This window comes from Phacochoerus africanus, chromosome 2 (assembly GCF_016906955.1).
Source record: "Phacochoerus africanus isolate WHEZ1 chromosome 2, ROS_Pafr_v1, whole genome shotgun sequence".
NCBI classification, from domain to species: domain Eukaryota; kingdom Metazoa; phylum Chordata; class Mammalia; order Artiodactyla; family Suidae; genus Phacochoerus; species Phacochoerus africanus.
This window is the reverse complement of record NC_062545.1, coordinates 264,745,402-264,762,908: the sequence shown is the minus strand read 5'-3', so window position 1 is coordinate 264,762,908 and position 17,507 is coordinate 264,745,402. Positions and strand designations below refer to the sequence as shown.

The 17,507-nt window shown below is 41.5% G+C and overlaps 1 protein-coding gene and 1 pseudogene across 1 annotated transcript; one reads left to right on the top strand and one right to left on the bottom strand.

Moving 5' to 3' along the window:
* The first annotated feature begins 5,473 nt into the window (after positions 1–5,473).
* Positions 5,474–6,490, top strand: LOC125120869 (olfactory receptor 1N1-like). The gene is given in 3 exon segments (XM_047769262.1): positions 5,474–5,529; positions 5,531–5,652; positions 5,655–6,490. Coding segments are annotated over 3 exon segments (1,014 nt in total).
* Positions 6,491–12,652: 6,162 nt separating this feature from the next.
* On the bottom strand, positions 12,653–13,593 carry LOC125121359 (olfactory receptor 1J4-like; annotated as a pseudogene).
* Between the last annotated feature and the right edge of the window lie 3,914 nt (positions 13,594–17,507).

The window sequence follows — 17,507 nt, the reverse complement described above, 5'->3', positions numbered from 1 at the left end:
TACAAGAAGGGAAGGGAAAGGGAGATTAAAGGTGCTAAAACAGGAATATTGAGAAATTAAATGTAAATCAGGTGATATAAAATCACCTTCTCTCTATTGACTGGTGATGCAATTTCTGCCTTCCAATGTTATGAGTTTGAATTCTATCTCAAATATTTACAAGCTGTGGGTGCAAGTGATTTAAGTAAACTTAGCCTCAATTTTCTTCAGTATACAATCTTAAGCATAATACTCTCTACTTGCTACTTTTGTTTAAGGATTAAAATAGACAACCTGTAAGCAGTGCTTAGTTGAGTGCTGTCATACAACAAGTAGCTAGTAAATGTTAGCTATAAGATGATGATGTCCATGACAAAAACTCAAAAGGGGGAAGAAAAGCAGAACATCTTTCTAATTCAGAAGAAAAGATGAGAAAATTAAGGGCAATGAGTCCTTCATATTCCCATCACTCTAAAATGAGACAATTGAAGAGAGGCAAGATGGTGGAAGAGTAAGGGGACACGCTCACCCTCTCCCACAAACACACACACAAACACATCTACAGGTTTAAAATGACTCACACAGAACAGCAATAATTGCTGGCAGAAGAACCTAAACTCCAATAACGGCAAGAATATCATGACATAACTGGGTAAAACAAGAGAAAAGAGGAGAGTGAGAGAAGGGGAATCAGGGCTGGAGGGGCACTCCCAAAAGGGAACTGTGGAGGAGAAAGGGATCCCAAACCTGGGAAAACCACCTACTCAATGGAAAGATCAAACTGAATCAGAGGTATCTCCAGATGCAGAGAAGAGTGCAGCAGTAAGTCTGAGATCTGAAGAGCAGAGTGAGAACCTAACAGATCATCCAAACTACTGGCACAGTCACCAAAAATGGAGATTCTTGGGTGGGGACTGGACACCAAGACCTCAGCTCAGGAGGTTAGTCCCCAGGAACGGGATGGGTTGGGTGGTGCAGAGACTGCTTGGGGAACTAGGAACTGGTCAGTCAGGTTGGCAGGGAAGAGACTGCCCCAGGGGTCTAGGAAGCAGTCTGTTGGATTGGTGGGGCAGAGACTGCCTGGGAGTCTGGAAAGTGGAGCATCGAGGGTGGAGGGAGCAATACACTAAGGCTGGGGAGCGGAAAGCCCATATCAGAGAGAACCTGGCAGAAGAGCTGAATCTGCAGGAGAGACATGGTGCCAGTGTTGGGGAGGGTAGAGGAGAAGGGGTGGGCTGCCATAGAATACTCCCCACACCACAGTGAGCTCATGTGCCTGTCAGCTATCAGAAAGCTGTGCTTCCCAGTGCATCCCCCTTCCCTCTACCCAATGCTTGCATGCCTGAACTGAGACTGCCTGCTGTCCCAAAGGGCTGGCCTCACCATTTGTGGGAAGCTGACCACCGCAGGGGCTTTCCCTGCCCTGGCCTCCCTGCGCTCTAGAGGGGTTACACCCCTGTAGAGCAGCACCCAGCACCACCAGGCCCCTGGAAATGGACCACAGCCCAGAAAAGCTAGAACAAGCTCAGTCCAGCCATGAAATATCTGCCTCCATTGCAGAGTGGTCCTGCCAATTTAGCTGCCCAAGGAAAGATCCTCTTGGGCTCTCAGTGGCCCAGCTAGCCACTCTCACACTCAGAGGGTGCTGCACTCCTGTGGAATAGCTGCCCAGCACTGCCATCCCACTGCAAGAGCCCCCTGCAGCCCAGAAAAGCTAGAACAAGCTTGGCCAGGCCATGCAAAATCTGCCTCCATTCTGAGGTGGTCCTGCCAATTCAGCTGCCCTGGGGAAGAGTCCTTTGGGTTCTTAGTGGCCCAGCCAGCTGCTCCCACCCTTGAAGGGTGCTGCACTCATGTGGAACACCTGCCCAACACTGCCAGCCCACTGCAAGAGCCTACTGCAGCCCAGAAAAGTGAAAACAAGTTTGGCCTGGCTGTGCAAGACCTGCCTCTATTCTGAGGCGGTCCTCCCAAATCCGGCTGCCCTGGGGAAGAGCCCCTTGAGTTCTTAGAGACCCAGCTATCTGCTCCCACCATCAGGGGGTGGATCACTCCTGTAGAACAGGTGCCCAGCACTTTTAGCTGCCTGGAAGAGCCCCACAGCCCAGTAACACCAGAGCAAGCTCTGCCCAGCTGTGTGCAATATGCTTCCACCTCGGTGCAGACATCCCAGTCCTGTCTGCTCGCAGGAAGTCCTCCTTTGCTCCAGAGAGAACATGTCATCCCTTCCCACTCTGCTTCAAAGAAGACTGACAAACAATACCAGGCCTCAGGAAACATTCCATGGCAGTGACAAGGCAAACCCTGCCTGGCAATGGAGAGTACAACTCCCCTAGGAAAAAGAAAACTACAGGCAAGATGAAGAAGCTGAGAAATCACCCCCAGTCAATCCAAAAGAAGATGTCACCTAAAGCACTCAACAATGAAACAGATCTCTGCATTCTGATGGACTTGGAGTTCAAAAGGGAAATAGTGAAAATCCTGAGGGAATTAAGAGAAGATAGGAACAGTAATGCAGATGGCCTCAGAAAGGAACTAGAAAATATAAGGAGGAGCCAAGAAAAACTAGAAAATTAATTGGCAAAGATACAAACTGAACTAAGGGCAGTAAAAATCAGAATGAATAATGCAGAAGAACGAATTAGTGATGTGGAAGATAGAATAATGGAAATTACCCAAAAAGGACAGCAGACAGAAAACCAAATCAAAAAACTGGAAAGCAATATAAGAGACCTATGGGATAATATAAAGCAGGCCAATCTACGCATAATAAGAATTGCAGAAGGAGTAGAAAAAGCTAAGGGGTGGAAAAATATTTGAAGAAATTATCACTGGAAACTTCCCAAATCAAAAGGATACTGAGTTCAAGATACAGGAAGCATAGAGGGCCCCAAAATAGTTATACCCAAATAGAACCACACCAATACACATTATAATAAAAATGGGAAAAGTTAATGATAAAGAGAGGACCCTAAAGGCAGCAAGAGAAAAGCAGAATGTTACCTACAAGGGAACCCCTATAAGGTTATCAGCTGATTTCTCTACAGAAATTCTACAGGCCAGGAGGGAATGGCAAGAGATATTTAAAGTGCTAAAAGGAAAAAATATGCAACCTAGAATACTCTATCCAGCAAGAATATCATTTAAAATAGAAGGGGAAATAAAATTTTTTCCAACAAACAAAAACTAAAAGAATACAGCAACACAAAACCCAGGCTAAAAGAAATACTGAAAGGGCTTCTCTAAACCAAAAAGAAAGGAAGGAAAGGGAAGAAAAAAGAAAAAAAAAAGAGGAAGAGCTAGGATTGAGGAAACCACAATCAGAGAGCTGTCAAATAAGCCAGCATACAGATTTAATCATGAACATGTTTCAAACACCCTCACACCATGCAAAGAAATAAACTCAAAATGACTGGAAGACTTAAATATAAGGTGGGACACCATCAAACTCCTACAAGAGAACATAGCCAAAAAACTCTCTGATATCAACAACATAAATATTTTCTCAGGTCAATCTCCCAAAGCAAGAGAAATAAGAGCAAAAATAAACCCATGGGACCTCATCAAACTAAAAGCTTCTGCACAGCAAAGGAAACCCAAAAGAAAACAAAAAGACAATTTACAGAATGGGAGAAAATAGTTTTGAATGATGCAATGGAAAAGGGCTTAATCTCTAGAATATATAAACAACTTATACAACTCAACAGCAGGAAACCCAATCAATCAATGGAAAAACTGGCAAAGACCTGAAAAGACTGTTCTACGAGGAAGATATACAGATGGCCAGCAAACACAGGAAAAAATGCTCAACATCGCAGATTATAAGAGAAATGCAAATCAAAACTACCATGAGATACCACCTCACACCAGTCAGAATGGCCATCATTAATAAGGCCACAAATAACAAGTACTGGAGGGGGTGTAGAGAAAAGGGAACCCTCCTGCACTGTTGGTGGGAATGGAAACTGGTACAGACACTATAGAGAACAGTATGGAGGTACCTTAGAAATCTACACGTAGAACTTCCATATGTCCCTGTAATTCCACTCTTGGGTATATATCCGGACAAAACTCTCCTTAGAAGAGACACATGCACCTACATGTTCATTGCAACACTATTCATAATAGCCAGGACATGGAAACAACCCAAATGTCCATCGACAGAGGATTGGATTAGGAAGAAGTGTTGTATATATACACAATGGGATACTACTCAGCCATAAAAAAGAATGACATAATGCCATTTTCAGCAACATGGATGGAACTAGAGACTCTCATACTGAGTGAAATGAGCCAGAAAGACAAAGACAAATACCATATGGTATCACTTATAACTGGAACTAATATACAGCACAAATGAAATTTTCCACAGAAAAGAAAATCATAGACTTGGAAAATAGTCTTGTGCCTGCCCAGGGGGAAAGGTAGGGAGTGGGAAGTATCGGGAGCTTGGGATTACTGGATACACCTTGGAATGGTTTTACAAGGAGATCCTGTTGAATAGTATCAATAACTATGTCTAGATACTTATATTGCAACAGAACATAGGGTGTGGAAAAATGTATACATGGAAGAGTAACTTGGTCCCCATGTTGTACAGTAAAAAAAAAATTAAAATAATGCCATTTATAGCAACATGGATGGAACTAGAGAATCTCATGCTGAGTGAAATGAGTCAGAAAGACAAATACCATATGATATCACTTATAACTGGAATCTAATATCCAGCACAAATGAACATCTCCTCAGAAAAGAAAATCATAGACTTGGAGAAAAGACTTGTGGCTGCCTGATGGGAGGGGGAGGAAGTGGGAGGGGTCAGGAGCTTGAGCTTATCAGACACAAGATAGAATAGATTTACAAGGGGATCCTGCTGAGTAGCATTGAGAACTTTGTCTAGATACTCATGTTGCAACAGAACAAAGGGTGGTGGAAAAAAATGTAATTGTAATGTATACATGTAAGGATAACTTGATCCCCTTGCCTTACAGTGGGAAAATAAAAAAAACAATAATAATAAAATAATAAAACAAGAAAATAAAATTAAATTAAATTAAAAAAATAAAATGACATAATGCTGAAAGTTTTAAAATAAATTTTGTATGGACTGAGGGCTATGGAGAGAATATAAGTTGTCACTCATCTCCGTCCACTCGTGTCTCCATAATGCTGCAAAGATGAGACTGATTAGGGCTATGGACCAAGTCCAAGTCTTGATAATACCAGAGGTGAACATGCAAAGACAACTTGGAGGAATCCCCTCCACATAAAAGGTTGGCCAGAGGGAAAGAGAGAGTAAAAATAAGCTGTAATATTCATAAGGAAGAGAAAGGAAGGAAGTGGGGTCAGCTCAGAGGTGATGTCCAGACTGGGGATTAAAATGAATTTAAAAGGAGATTTGAGAGGTGGAAGATTTGGGAGGCAGCACATGAAGCGTTCTAGAAGAAATCTCACATTCTAACTGTCCTTTGTACCTCCCCAATGCTGCAGAGCCATGGAAGACCAATCCAGCATCTCTGAATTTTTCCTTCAAGTCTTATCTGGGTCACCAGCAACAGCAGTTATTCTTTGGAATCTTCCTGGGCATGTATCTTGTCACCTTGACTGGGAACCTACTCATCATCCTGGTCATCGGCTCTGACCCCCACCTCCACACACCCATGTACTTCTTTCTGGCAACCTGTCCTTTGTTGACATGAGTTTAACATCCTCCACTGTAAAGAAGATGCTGGTAAATGTACAGACTCAGCATCATAACATCTCCTATGCTGGCTGCCTCACACAAATGTATTTCTTTCTGATGTTTTGTGACCTAGACAGCTTCTTTCTAGCAGTGGTGGCATATGACCACTACATGGCCATCTGCTGCCCTCTTCACTACTCCACAGTAATGAATCTGTGAGTCTCTGCCCTGCTGCTTGCCTCATGCTGGGTCTTCACCCACATTGTTGCCCTCACTCACATCCTCCTCATGGCTCAGCTGTCCTCCTGTGTTGTTGGGGAAATAGCTCACTTTCTCTGTGACATAATTCCTGTCCTGAGGCTGTCCTGTTCTGATACCTGCATGAACAAATTGATGGTTTTTGCTTTAGGAGGCACAGTGGTCACTGTTCCCTTTCTGTGCATTGTCCTCTCCCATGTACACATTGAAGCTGCCATCCTGAGAGTCTTAACTCCTGGTGGGGGATGCAGAGCCTTTTCCACCTGCAGTTCCCATATCTGTATTGTCTCTGTGTTCTATGGGACCCTCTTCAGTGCCTACTTGTGCCCTCATTCTGTTGCCTCTGAAGGGAAGATCTTTCTAGCAACTGTAATATACACAGTGGTGACCCCCTTCTTGAAACACTTTATCTTCAGCCTAAGGAACAAGGACATGAAGGGCACCCTTAGGAGGCTCCTTAGTCATAGGAGAATTCTTTCTTCTTATATAGACCGAGAGAAACTTTCTTTGAAAAGACAGACGCTTGGAGCCAGACACACATGGCTCCAGATTGGGGTCTTCACACACTAGCCATGCAAACATAATCCTGTTACCTAAACTTTCTGAGCCTTATCTTTCTCATCTGTAAGATGGAGCATATAACCTCTATCTAAATGGGGGACTTGGAGAATTAACTGAGATTAACTATGAAATGCACCTAGCAGAGTGGCTTCTAGTAGTACATTTTCAATAGATGAGAGCTATTATTACCAATACTGTTGTCACTCTGCATACCTCCTCTGCTCAGAAATATAAAATATTTTCTCTGAGGAGTTCTTGTGTGCTCAGTGGTTACCAAACCCAACTAGGATCCATGAGGATTCAGGTTTGATCTCAGTGGGTTAAGCAACTGCCATTGCCATGAGCTATGGTGTAGGTCACAGATGCATCTTGAAACTGGCATTTCTGTGGCTGTGGCATAGGCCAGCAGGTGTAGCTACAATTGGACCCCTAGCCTGGGAACCTCCAAATGCCATGGGTGCAGCCCTAAAAAATTATTTTTTTCTCTGAGATTAATTTATTAGATAACTAAACACCTAATGCTTCCTAGGTGGTGAGAGCTGTTATAAGTGCTAGGGAAAGAACACTGAGCAAGATATGGACCCAGCTTTCATAACATTTTCATTCCAGATTGTCAATTTGTCAGTTATAAAAAATTAGAGGTTATCTCTCTTGTTTATATCACTAAGCGGAGGTTAAGACAAAAGAAATAAAGGGAAGGAGATTATATTCCAGGAGATGAAGAGTAGGTACAGTTTCCCATCAGAAGAATGAAATTCAAAGTTCAGATTTCCATGCTGGTTACTCCACGTCCTATGATTTGCCACAATCTCATTGAGAAGAATAGTGGAGTTGCTTGTGTTGTCTCTCCACCCTGCTGCTCTTAAGTGTTCAACACAAAGGTCATTTGTGTGACCTGTAGGTGTGAACAAAGCACCCTCTTTCCTTATTTGCCTTCAGATTTGGCTTCAGAGCTAAAAGGGGCACCAGCAGATTAAATTAACTGCAGAGATAGAAAAAAATTATTTATGGGCATCTAAGTTTCTTTCTGTCTCTAAGAATCTTAGAAACATTAAAAAATATTATTGTTTGATCACAGACATGGAGAGCAGACTGGTCTTTTCCATGGGAGGCAGGAAGGGTGTGGGATGGTTAGGGAGTTGGAGGTTGGTAGAGGCAAACCACTGCATTTAGAATGGATAAATAATGGGGTTCTATTGCACACACAGGTAACTATGTCCAATTTCTTGGTTTAGAACATGATGGAAGATAGTATGAAAAAAGATGTACAGAAGAAATTGAAGGAACATTGTAAATCAACTATACTTTAAAAAATTAAAAATATTATTGCTTAAAAATAAAGACCATATCATTTTGACTTCCTCATATCCCTCTGGAGGGACAAGAGTCCACTGGCTACCTCAAACCCCTCCCAAAAGCAGTTTGTTTCTCAGACTCAGTCTATCTTAAAATATTTCTTAATTCCTATATTTCTCTATAAATAATTACTGAGCATCTTTCAAACAATCAAACCCTCCCAGGCTTCAGCAGTAGAAAGTACATGTGTGAATCATTTCAAGATGTTCACTGCATCTCAGTACCTGAGGATGACATTTGCATATGGTCTGAAACAGGACTTGAACTTGTGTTCTCTCCAGGTCTCCCTTCCAGGTAGTCTCTCTAGGGGTCCTTGATTGTGTGAGGAGAGCTTTCCCATATAATCAGAGATGGGGCTCTCATCTCCTTCTTCTCTCATCTCCTTATCTACCACTCTCATTCTATTGACATCTACTCTCCTAGACTATGGGCCACTGAGAGTCTCCCCAAGCCATTTACATCTACCTCTCTTGTGTCCTCTGAACTGTCTAGATAATATCCTCTACTCCTCATGATCAGCTTTTACAGGATGGAGTCTCCTGGCAGAATCTCAGGCTCCTGATGACAGAGTTCATGGACATGAGGGAGGCTAAGATATGAGATTACCTGGCCATGCATGACCCCTCTGATATCCTGGACTTGCTGCTCAAACTGACCCAATCAGCTCACCTTCATTACTCATTCTAACCCCCAAGAAATCATAATCCACAGACAGTAAATTACATGTTTGAGCCCTGGCTTGAGCTAGACATAGGCTTTTCACACAGGCCCCAAGCAGATGAGACTGGGTCCCATCCAACACGAATCCTTCCCACTGTATTCAAATTTCCCAACTTCTTCATCTCTTGATACATCCTATCAAACCCACCCCCTTCCCTAAATTTAAGCTTCAATTAATATAGGTCACCCATGTCAACTAAGGTTACTATGATGTTGACATTAAGATCATTCATGCTGAATATCAAATTATTTCTAAGTCTTTGTATTTTGGTTTTTTAAAGTATATAAGATGTGCTTTTAATTGGGATCTGTGCAGGGGTGGGGTGATGTGTTTCATGGGACCCAATAACTCTTTAGGATTCTTTCCTTCTTCTTGCTTTTTTTTTCTTTAAGCACAGGCATCTCTCACCCAGACCTCAGGAAATACTACAAAGTCACAGTCATCCAGACAGTATGGTACTGGTATCACAACATACAGACAGACCAATGGAACAGAATAGAGAACCCACACATAAACCCTGACACCTATGGTCAATTAATCTTTGACAAAGGAGGCAAGAACATAAAAGGGGAAAAAGAAAGTCTATTCAGCAAGAATTGCTGAGAAATCTGGACAGCTGCATGTAAATCAATTAAACTAAAACACACCCTCACACCATACACATAAATCAACTCAAAATGGCTGAAAGACTTAAATATAAGACAAGACACCATCAAACTCCTGGAAGAGACCATAGGCAAAACACTGTCTGACATCAATATCATGAATATTTTCTCAGGTCAATCTCCCAAAGCAACAGAAATAAGAGCAAAAATAAACTCATGGGACCTCATCAATCTGACAAGATTTTGCACAGCAAAGGAACCCCAAAAGAAAACAAAAAGACAACTCACAGAATGGAATAAAATAGTTTCTAAGGATGCAACTGACAAGGGCCTAATCTCTAAAATATACAAACAACTTACACAACTCAACAGCAAAAAAAAAAAAAAAAAACAACAACATCCCAATTGAAAAATGGGAAAAGGACCTGAATATACATTCATTCTATGAAGATAAACAGATGGCCAACAATGCTCAACATCCCTGATTATTAGAGAAATGCAAATCAAAATTATTATGAGATACCACCTCATACCAGTCAGAATGGCCGTCATTAATAAGTCCCCAAAGAGCAAATGCTGGAGGGGGTGTGGAGAAAAGGGAACCCTCCTGCACTGTTGGTGGGAATGGAAGCTGGTACAGCCACTATGGGGAACAGTATGGAGGTACCTTAGAAATCTATACAAAGAACTACCATATGACACAGCAATCTCACTCTTTGGCATATATCCAAATAAAGCTTTTCTTAAAAAAGACACATACATGTTCATTGCAGAAATATTCACAAACACTAAGACATGGAAACTACCCGAATATCCATTTATAGATGATTGGATTAGGAAGATGTTGTATATACACACAATGGAATACTACTCAGCCATAAAAAAGAATAAAATAATGACATGTGCAGCAATATGGATGGAACTAGAGACTCTTCTACTACGAGAAGTAAGTTATTAAGAAAACAACAAATACAATATGATATTACTCATACCTGGTATCTAATATACAGCACAAATGAACCTTTCCACAGAAAAGAAAATCATGGACTTTGAGAATAAACTTGCAATTGCCTAGGGTGAGGAGGAGGGAGTGGGATGGGTTGGGAGATTGGGGTTAATGGATGCAGACCATTGCTTTTGGAATGTATTAGCTATGCGATCCTGCTGATTAGCTCTGAGAACTATGTCTAATCTCTTATGATGGAATATGATAATGGGAGAATAAAGAATGTATACATGTATTTGTAACTGGGTCACTATGCTGTACAGTAGAAAAAAGATTGTTAGGGAAACAACAATAAAAAATAAAGATTTATGTTCTTTTTAACTTTTTTTGTCTTATTTTTTTGGCAGCACCTGTGGCATATGGAGGTTCCCAGGCTAGGGTCCCAATTGGAACTGTAGCCTCTAGGAAGATCCACAGCCACAGCCACAGCCACAGCCACAGCCACAGCCACAGCAACATGAGATCTGATTTGCCTCTGTGACCTACACCAGGGCTCACAGCAATGCTAGATCCTTAACCCATTGAGCAAGTCCAGGGATTGAACCCACATACTCATGGGTACTAGTCAGGTTTGTTAACCACTGAGCCATGATGGGAACTCCCTATTTTTAGCTTTAAGAAGGATATAAACTAGTCTGTTGAAATGTCACTAAGGGCTGCTTTCCAGAAGTATTTATTAACTGGTGATCTCATTGCCCATTGTGATTTTCAAAAATGTAGCAACCTTTGTTTTAAGCCCAATGAGAGGCTTTACTGTGGAAGGTCATGAGTCAGACCTGGGATGCTCCAAATAAAACTCATACTTAGAGGGTTCCAAAAATTTTATGTACATATTCATATCAATATGACCTTTGGCTGCCCACAACTAAGGAAAGCCAATATAGCAGGATAGGTGGCAATAAAGCAGTTCCCATCAGGCAAGTTGATTTCACATTTCTCGAGAAAAATCCATGCAGAGCAGTAACAACAGCCCATGGCTGAAAATGTGCACAATAGTATTGACCTTTTTTAGGTGATGGGTCTTACAGGTCCAGGCAAGTGGTCAGGGATCCAATAGACAGATGTCCAGTGCCAGTGGGGAAACTGACCCAGGCACTCATGGGTGTGCCTGGCCAAAGGAGGCATCCTTTCTCTAGACCAGCAAAAAGGTCACAGCCCTGTTCAGGTTTTGGCTCTGGAGCTGGATGAGACTGAGTGGCTCCATGTCTGCAGCTTAATCAGGTGGGATGTGGGTGGAAGGTGCCCTTTGTCCTTCTACAAAGAAAGCAAGCATGTCAAATGGCAACTTCATCAGTACCAGGTCAAGGGTGACCCTGAGGGAATCTTAAACAAGTAGAGAATAAGATCATCTGATCTGTCCCTTCTCATCTACTCACCCAACATCTTACTCATCCATTTCTGCCTAGTCATTTGGTTCTAGCTCAATCAGAAAGATGTATTGCTCTAGCCTATGACCACTGTGTCCCTTTGATTTGGGGAAGATAATCTACCATGATCCCATAGGTACCATAATTCAGGAGGATCTGTGCAAGGTCTGCTCCAAAATTCATCTCTGATTCATAGGGAGGCAAAGCCAGTTGTTATTATTCTCAGCCAGTTGTCATCCTAAGCCATTTCTTTCAAATCAAAAAATATATTAGATGTTTTTATGATTTTTATGTGTACACAGAAGAGGAAATGGAAGTTCAGAGGAGTTAAGTGGATTGTGTGAGGTCACACACTTGGATAGATACAGCCTGAAACTGAGATCTGCCTTTACCAAATACTCTCCCCTTACAGCTATATAGTGCTGCATCTCGGGAGCATGTTTTCAAACATTTCTTTTCTTGGCCATGCCCATGACATGTGGAAGTTCTCAGGCCAGGGATTTAATCTGAGCCACAGCAGTGACAGCACTGAATCCTTAACCAGTAGGCCATCAAGGAACTCCTCAGAAGCATCTTTGATCCTGTCCATCCTTAACTAACCACAGCCTGAAGTAACAGAACTAGGTGGTTCACTGGAGGCTAAAAAATATATTACTTAGACTCATCACTAAAACCTGTTCTCACTAAGCTGAGTAGAAATGACTTCCACAAAGACAGATAAGGAAGAAATTGAATGAGATAGGTGCATATTCAGTGGGGGTAACAGAAGACTCCAGACCATGGATTCTCTTTGTTTTTCACATTCTATGTCTGGACACACCTGCAGGCATAAAATTCCATGGAACTCGGCTGAGAGTGAACCACTGAGAGATGGGCACATCAGTCCATAAGTGATGTTATTGCTCAATCTAACACACAAGAGGAATAACCAAAAATACCAGCGGAGAATTCTCAATTTATAAAAAGTAATTTCTAGGAGATAAAAATAACTAGAATAGAATGAACTTCAAGTTATCAAAAATTTAGTGAGCATTTATACCAACTTGGGCTCAAGAAAAGGGGTATAGGATCTGGGGTTATGTGACTACATGTGTCTGTTATAAAGATGAGCAAACATCATTGAGACAAGAATGCTGCCTTGTGGAAGAATTTCTCCATGGCCCCCTTCATGTCCCTGTTCCTTAGGCTGTAAATAAAGGGGTTCAGCAATGGGGTGACCACTGTGTACATCACAGAGGAAACTATGCTCTTATCACTGGAGGTGTTGGATGAGGGGACAAAATACAGCCCAATAATTGTTCCATAATACAGAGAAACTACAGAGAGGTGGGAGCCACACATGGACAAGGCTTTGCAGATGCCCCTGGTGGATGGAACCTTGAAGATTGTGGCGCCAATGCCGCCATAAGAAACCAAGATGCATATTAGTGGGAGGATAATTATGACCACTCCTGCTATAAAAATGACCAGATCATTGAGGGAGGTGTCTGAGCAGGAGAGCTTGAGGAGGACGTTGAGGTCACAGAAGAATTGGGTGATGGTATTTTCAGCACAAAAGGACAGCTGAGTCATGAGTAGGATGTGACACAGGGCATTTTCACAGGAGAAAATCCAATACACAGGTATTAGCAAGGTACACATTCCCTCTCTCATGATGGCGGCATAGTGGAGAGGGTGAAAAATCGCCACATACCTGTCATAGGCCATGGAGGTGAGATGGAAATTGTCTAGATCAGTAAAAAAGAGGAAAAAAATATCTGCATTACACATTCTGCATAGGGAATGAATTGGTCCTGAGTCTGTATGTTCATCAGCATCTTAGGGACAGTGACAGAGGAAAAGGAGAGGTCTATGAGGGCCAGGTGGCTGAGGAAGAAGTACATGGGGGTGTGGGGGCAAGCATCCAGGCTGATGAACAGGATTATGAGCAGGTTCCCCAGGACTGTGGTCCGGTACATGCCCAGGAACAGGGCAAAGAACATACCCTGCTGCTCTGGCTGGATGAGGAGCCTCAGGAGGATGAACTCAGGCATGCTGCTCTGGTTCTCCCTCCTCATACTCCTCTCCTGTCTGCTGGGGAATGACAGAGATTAAGAGAAGCAGAAACCAACAGATTTTGATTTATAGCAGCCAAATCAAAAAGGAGGCTTTTCTACTGGTGAATATGCCAAGGTCTGAGTGCATTCCCCTGTCCCTGCAAATGTCTTTAAAGTGGATTATATGATCATGTGAAATGAGCAAATTTACAAACAGAGAAGAGAGTTTGATGCAGAAGATAAACAGGTTCAGTGACATTTTTGCATCATCTAGGGGAGAGGCAGCTCCTAAGTCATTTGCAGCTGTGTCTAGTCAGTGAAGAGAAAGTGTCACACTGTCTTATCAGAGGGATAGTAAATTAAAATGTCCTTAATTTCTATGCTGTTTCTATACATTTAAAAGCAATCATAAGGAGTTCCTGTTGTGGCTCAGTGGTACCAAAAATCGACTAGTATCCATGAGGATGCAGGTTCAATCCCTGGCCTCATTCAATTGGTTAAAGATCTGGCATTGCCATGAGCTGTGGCATAGCTTGCAGATGCCGCTCAGATCCCCCATTGCTGTGGCTGTGGTGTAGTTTGGAAGCTACATCTCTGCATTGACTCTTAGCCTGGTAACTTCCATACACCATAGGTGTGGCCTCTAAAAGACCAAAGAAATGAAAATAAAAATAAAAGTACTTTTTTTAACCTTTTATTTTTTTTTCTAGTGTACACCATGGTGACTCAGTTTCAACTACATGTATGCTTTCTTTTTGCTCACATTAAATGTTCCATCATAAGTGACTAGACAGAGATCCCAGCTATAAAAAAATAAATAAATAAATACATACATACATACATAAATTTTGTTTTAAAAGTTTGACAGAATACTGTAAACAAGTTATAACAGAAGAAATAAAATTTTATAAATGAAAAAATACAGATAAATAAAAATTTAAGTAAGCAATCCTAAGAGCTGACCTTCATGCTGTAAAATATTGAACTTTTAAATCTGAAACCCCTTAATCAGTAGCATATGGAGGAGGACTAAACAACATACACTCAAAAAAAAGTGGATCAAAAATATTCATTATGTATAAAACTTGAAGAAAAAAGAAACATCTGCTGATTTAACCAATAGCTCAGTCTTGCAGTGTCACTTCTTAAAAGCTACAGATTTTACTGGCAGCTACATATTATACTACTATTCATATTTATAATTTTCCAATCTCCTCTGGTTTCAACAATCTCTCATGAGCCTGTCAAAATCTACAATCTCTAAAAAAAAGAGTTGTCAAGAAAGGCCTAAGAGAGAATCACGCTATGTCTCCTCCCCCAGATTTAGGAACTAGAAATAAAAATTGGCTTAAGCAAGAGCAGGAGAAGTATTGGGCACCTGTGTACAGAGAAACACACACACACACACACACACCTGATTCTGATGAAAAATATGCTCTGCTCTAAACTTTATGCTCAAGTGATCTAGCTGCCAGGACTGTGGACTGGCTTTTCAAATTTTCTGTAGGACACACTTAGACTAGGTCTAGCTACAACTTCTGTGGTCCTGAAACTCTCAATAGCATCAGAGAGAAAAGCCATGTGCCTGGAGTTTACCCTTCAGTTAGTTCATCACCATCAGAAATGGAGATGTAAGGACTATGCTCTACCCACAAGGGAGAGGAGCAAGAGTACACGGCACCAAGGTCTTGATTCAAGATATGCATTAAAACTGTGTTAATTGCTCAGTTTTCCTCCTCCTGCCTGCAGGACAGATACCCTAGGGAACGGGTCCCTAAACTGGGATGTTCTGTAGAATCACCTGGGGAGCTTATTAAACATGCAGATCCCAGCTCTACATCCACTAGGCTCATTCATGAGACCTGGTGCCAGGTGATTCTCAGGCAGATGGTTCTCAGGGCAGACTGTGAGGCAATACTGTCCTTAGGAATAATATCAGGGAGATGCCCTGTGTGTGGAGCCCAGAAGAAGATGTGGGGAAATCTCCTTCCTGGTCCTTCCCACCAGATGCATGTTTCGCCTGACAGGTCATAGGCTGGGATGTGAAGAGGGATTTTTCTCTCCAGGGGACATTCCTATTTGATGTGCTGCTTTTAAAATCAATTCTAAGAAGGAATACTCCCAAAGACATTCTATGATGCTACCATCACCCTCATTCAAAAACCAGACAGAGATACCACCAAAAAAGAAAACTATCGCCCAATATCATTGATGAATATAGATGCAAAAATTCTCAACAAAATCTTAGCCAACCGAATCCAACAACATATCAAAAAAATTATACACCATGACCAGGTAGGGTTCATCCCAGGTTCACAAGGATGGTTCAACATACACAAATCAATCAGCAGCATATACCACATTATCAAAAAAAAGTCAAAAATCATAGGATCATCTCAATAGATGCAGAAAAAGCATTTAACAAAGTCCAATATCCATTCATGATCAAGACCCTCGCCAAACTGGGTATAGAGGGAACATTCCTGAATATAATCAAAGCCATTTATGATAAACCCACAGCAAATATAATCCTCAATGGGGAAAAACTGAAAGCCTTCTCACTCAAATCTGGAACAAGACAGGGATGCCCACTCTCACCACTGCTCTTCAACATAGTTTTGGAAGTCCTAGCCACAGCAATTAGACAAACCAAAGAAATACAAGGCATCCATATAGGAAGAGAAGAGATCAAACTGTCACTGTATGCAGATGACATGATACTATACATATAAAACCCTAAGGACTCAACCCCAAAACTCCTTGAACTGATTCATAAATTCAGCAAAGTAGCAGGATAGAAGATTAACATTCAGAAGTCAGTTGCATTTCAGTATACCAGCAATGAAATATTAGAAAAGGAATACAAAAACATGATACCTTTTAAAATTGCACCTCACAAAATCAAATACCTCGGAATACACCTGACCAAGGAGGTAAAGGACCTATATGCCGAGAACTATAAAACTTTAATCAAAGAAATCAAACAAGATGTAAAGAAATGGAAAGATATTCCATGTTCCTGGATTGGGAAAATCAATATTGTAAAAATGGCCATCCTACCCAAAGCAATCTACAGATTCAATGCAAACCCTATCAAATTACCCAGGACATTCTTCACAGAACTAGAACAAACAATGCAAACATTTATATGGAACCACAAAAGACCCAGAATCGCCCAAGCAATCCTGAGAAACAAAAACCAAGCAGGAGGCATAACTCTCCCAGACTTCAAGAAATACTACAAAGCCACAGTCATCAAAACAGTGTGGTACTGGTATCACAACAGACAGACAGACCAATGGAACAGAATCGAGAACCCGGAAATAAACTCTGACACCTAGGGTCAATTAACCTTTGACAAGGGAGGCAAGAACATAAAATGGGAAAAAGAAAGTCTATTCAGCAAGCATTGCTGGGAAACCTGGACAGCTGCATGCAAAGCAATGAAACTAGAACACACCCTCACACCATGCACAAAAATACACTCAAAATGGCTGAAAGACTTAAATATATGACAGGGCACCATCAAACTCCTAGAAGAAAACATAGGCAAAATACTCTCTGACATCAACATCATGAATACTTTCTCAGGTCTGTCTCCCAAAGCAATAGAAATTAGAGCAAAAATAAACCCATGGGACCTCATCAAACTGACAAGCTTCTGCACAGCAAAGGAAACCCAAAAGAAAACAAAAAGACAACTTACAAAATGGGAGAAAATAGTTTCAAACGATGCAACGGACAAGGGCTTAATCTCTAGAATATATAAACAATTTATACAACCCAACAGCAAAAAAGCCAATCAATCAATGGAAAATGGGCAAAAGACCTGAACAGACATTTCTCCAAAGAAGATATACAGATGGCCAGCAAACACAGGAAAAAATGCTCAACATTGCTGTTTATAAGAGAAATGCAAATCAAAACACCCATGA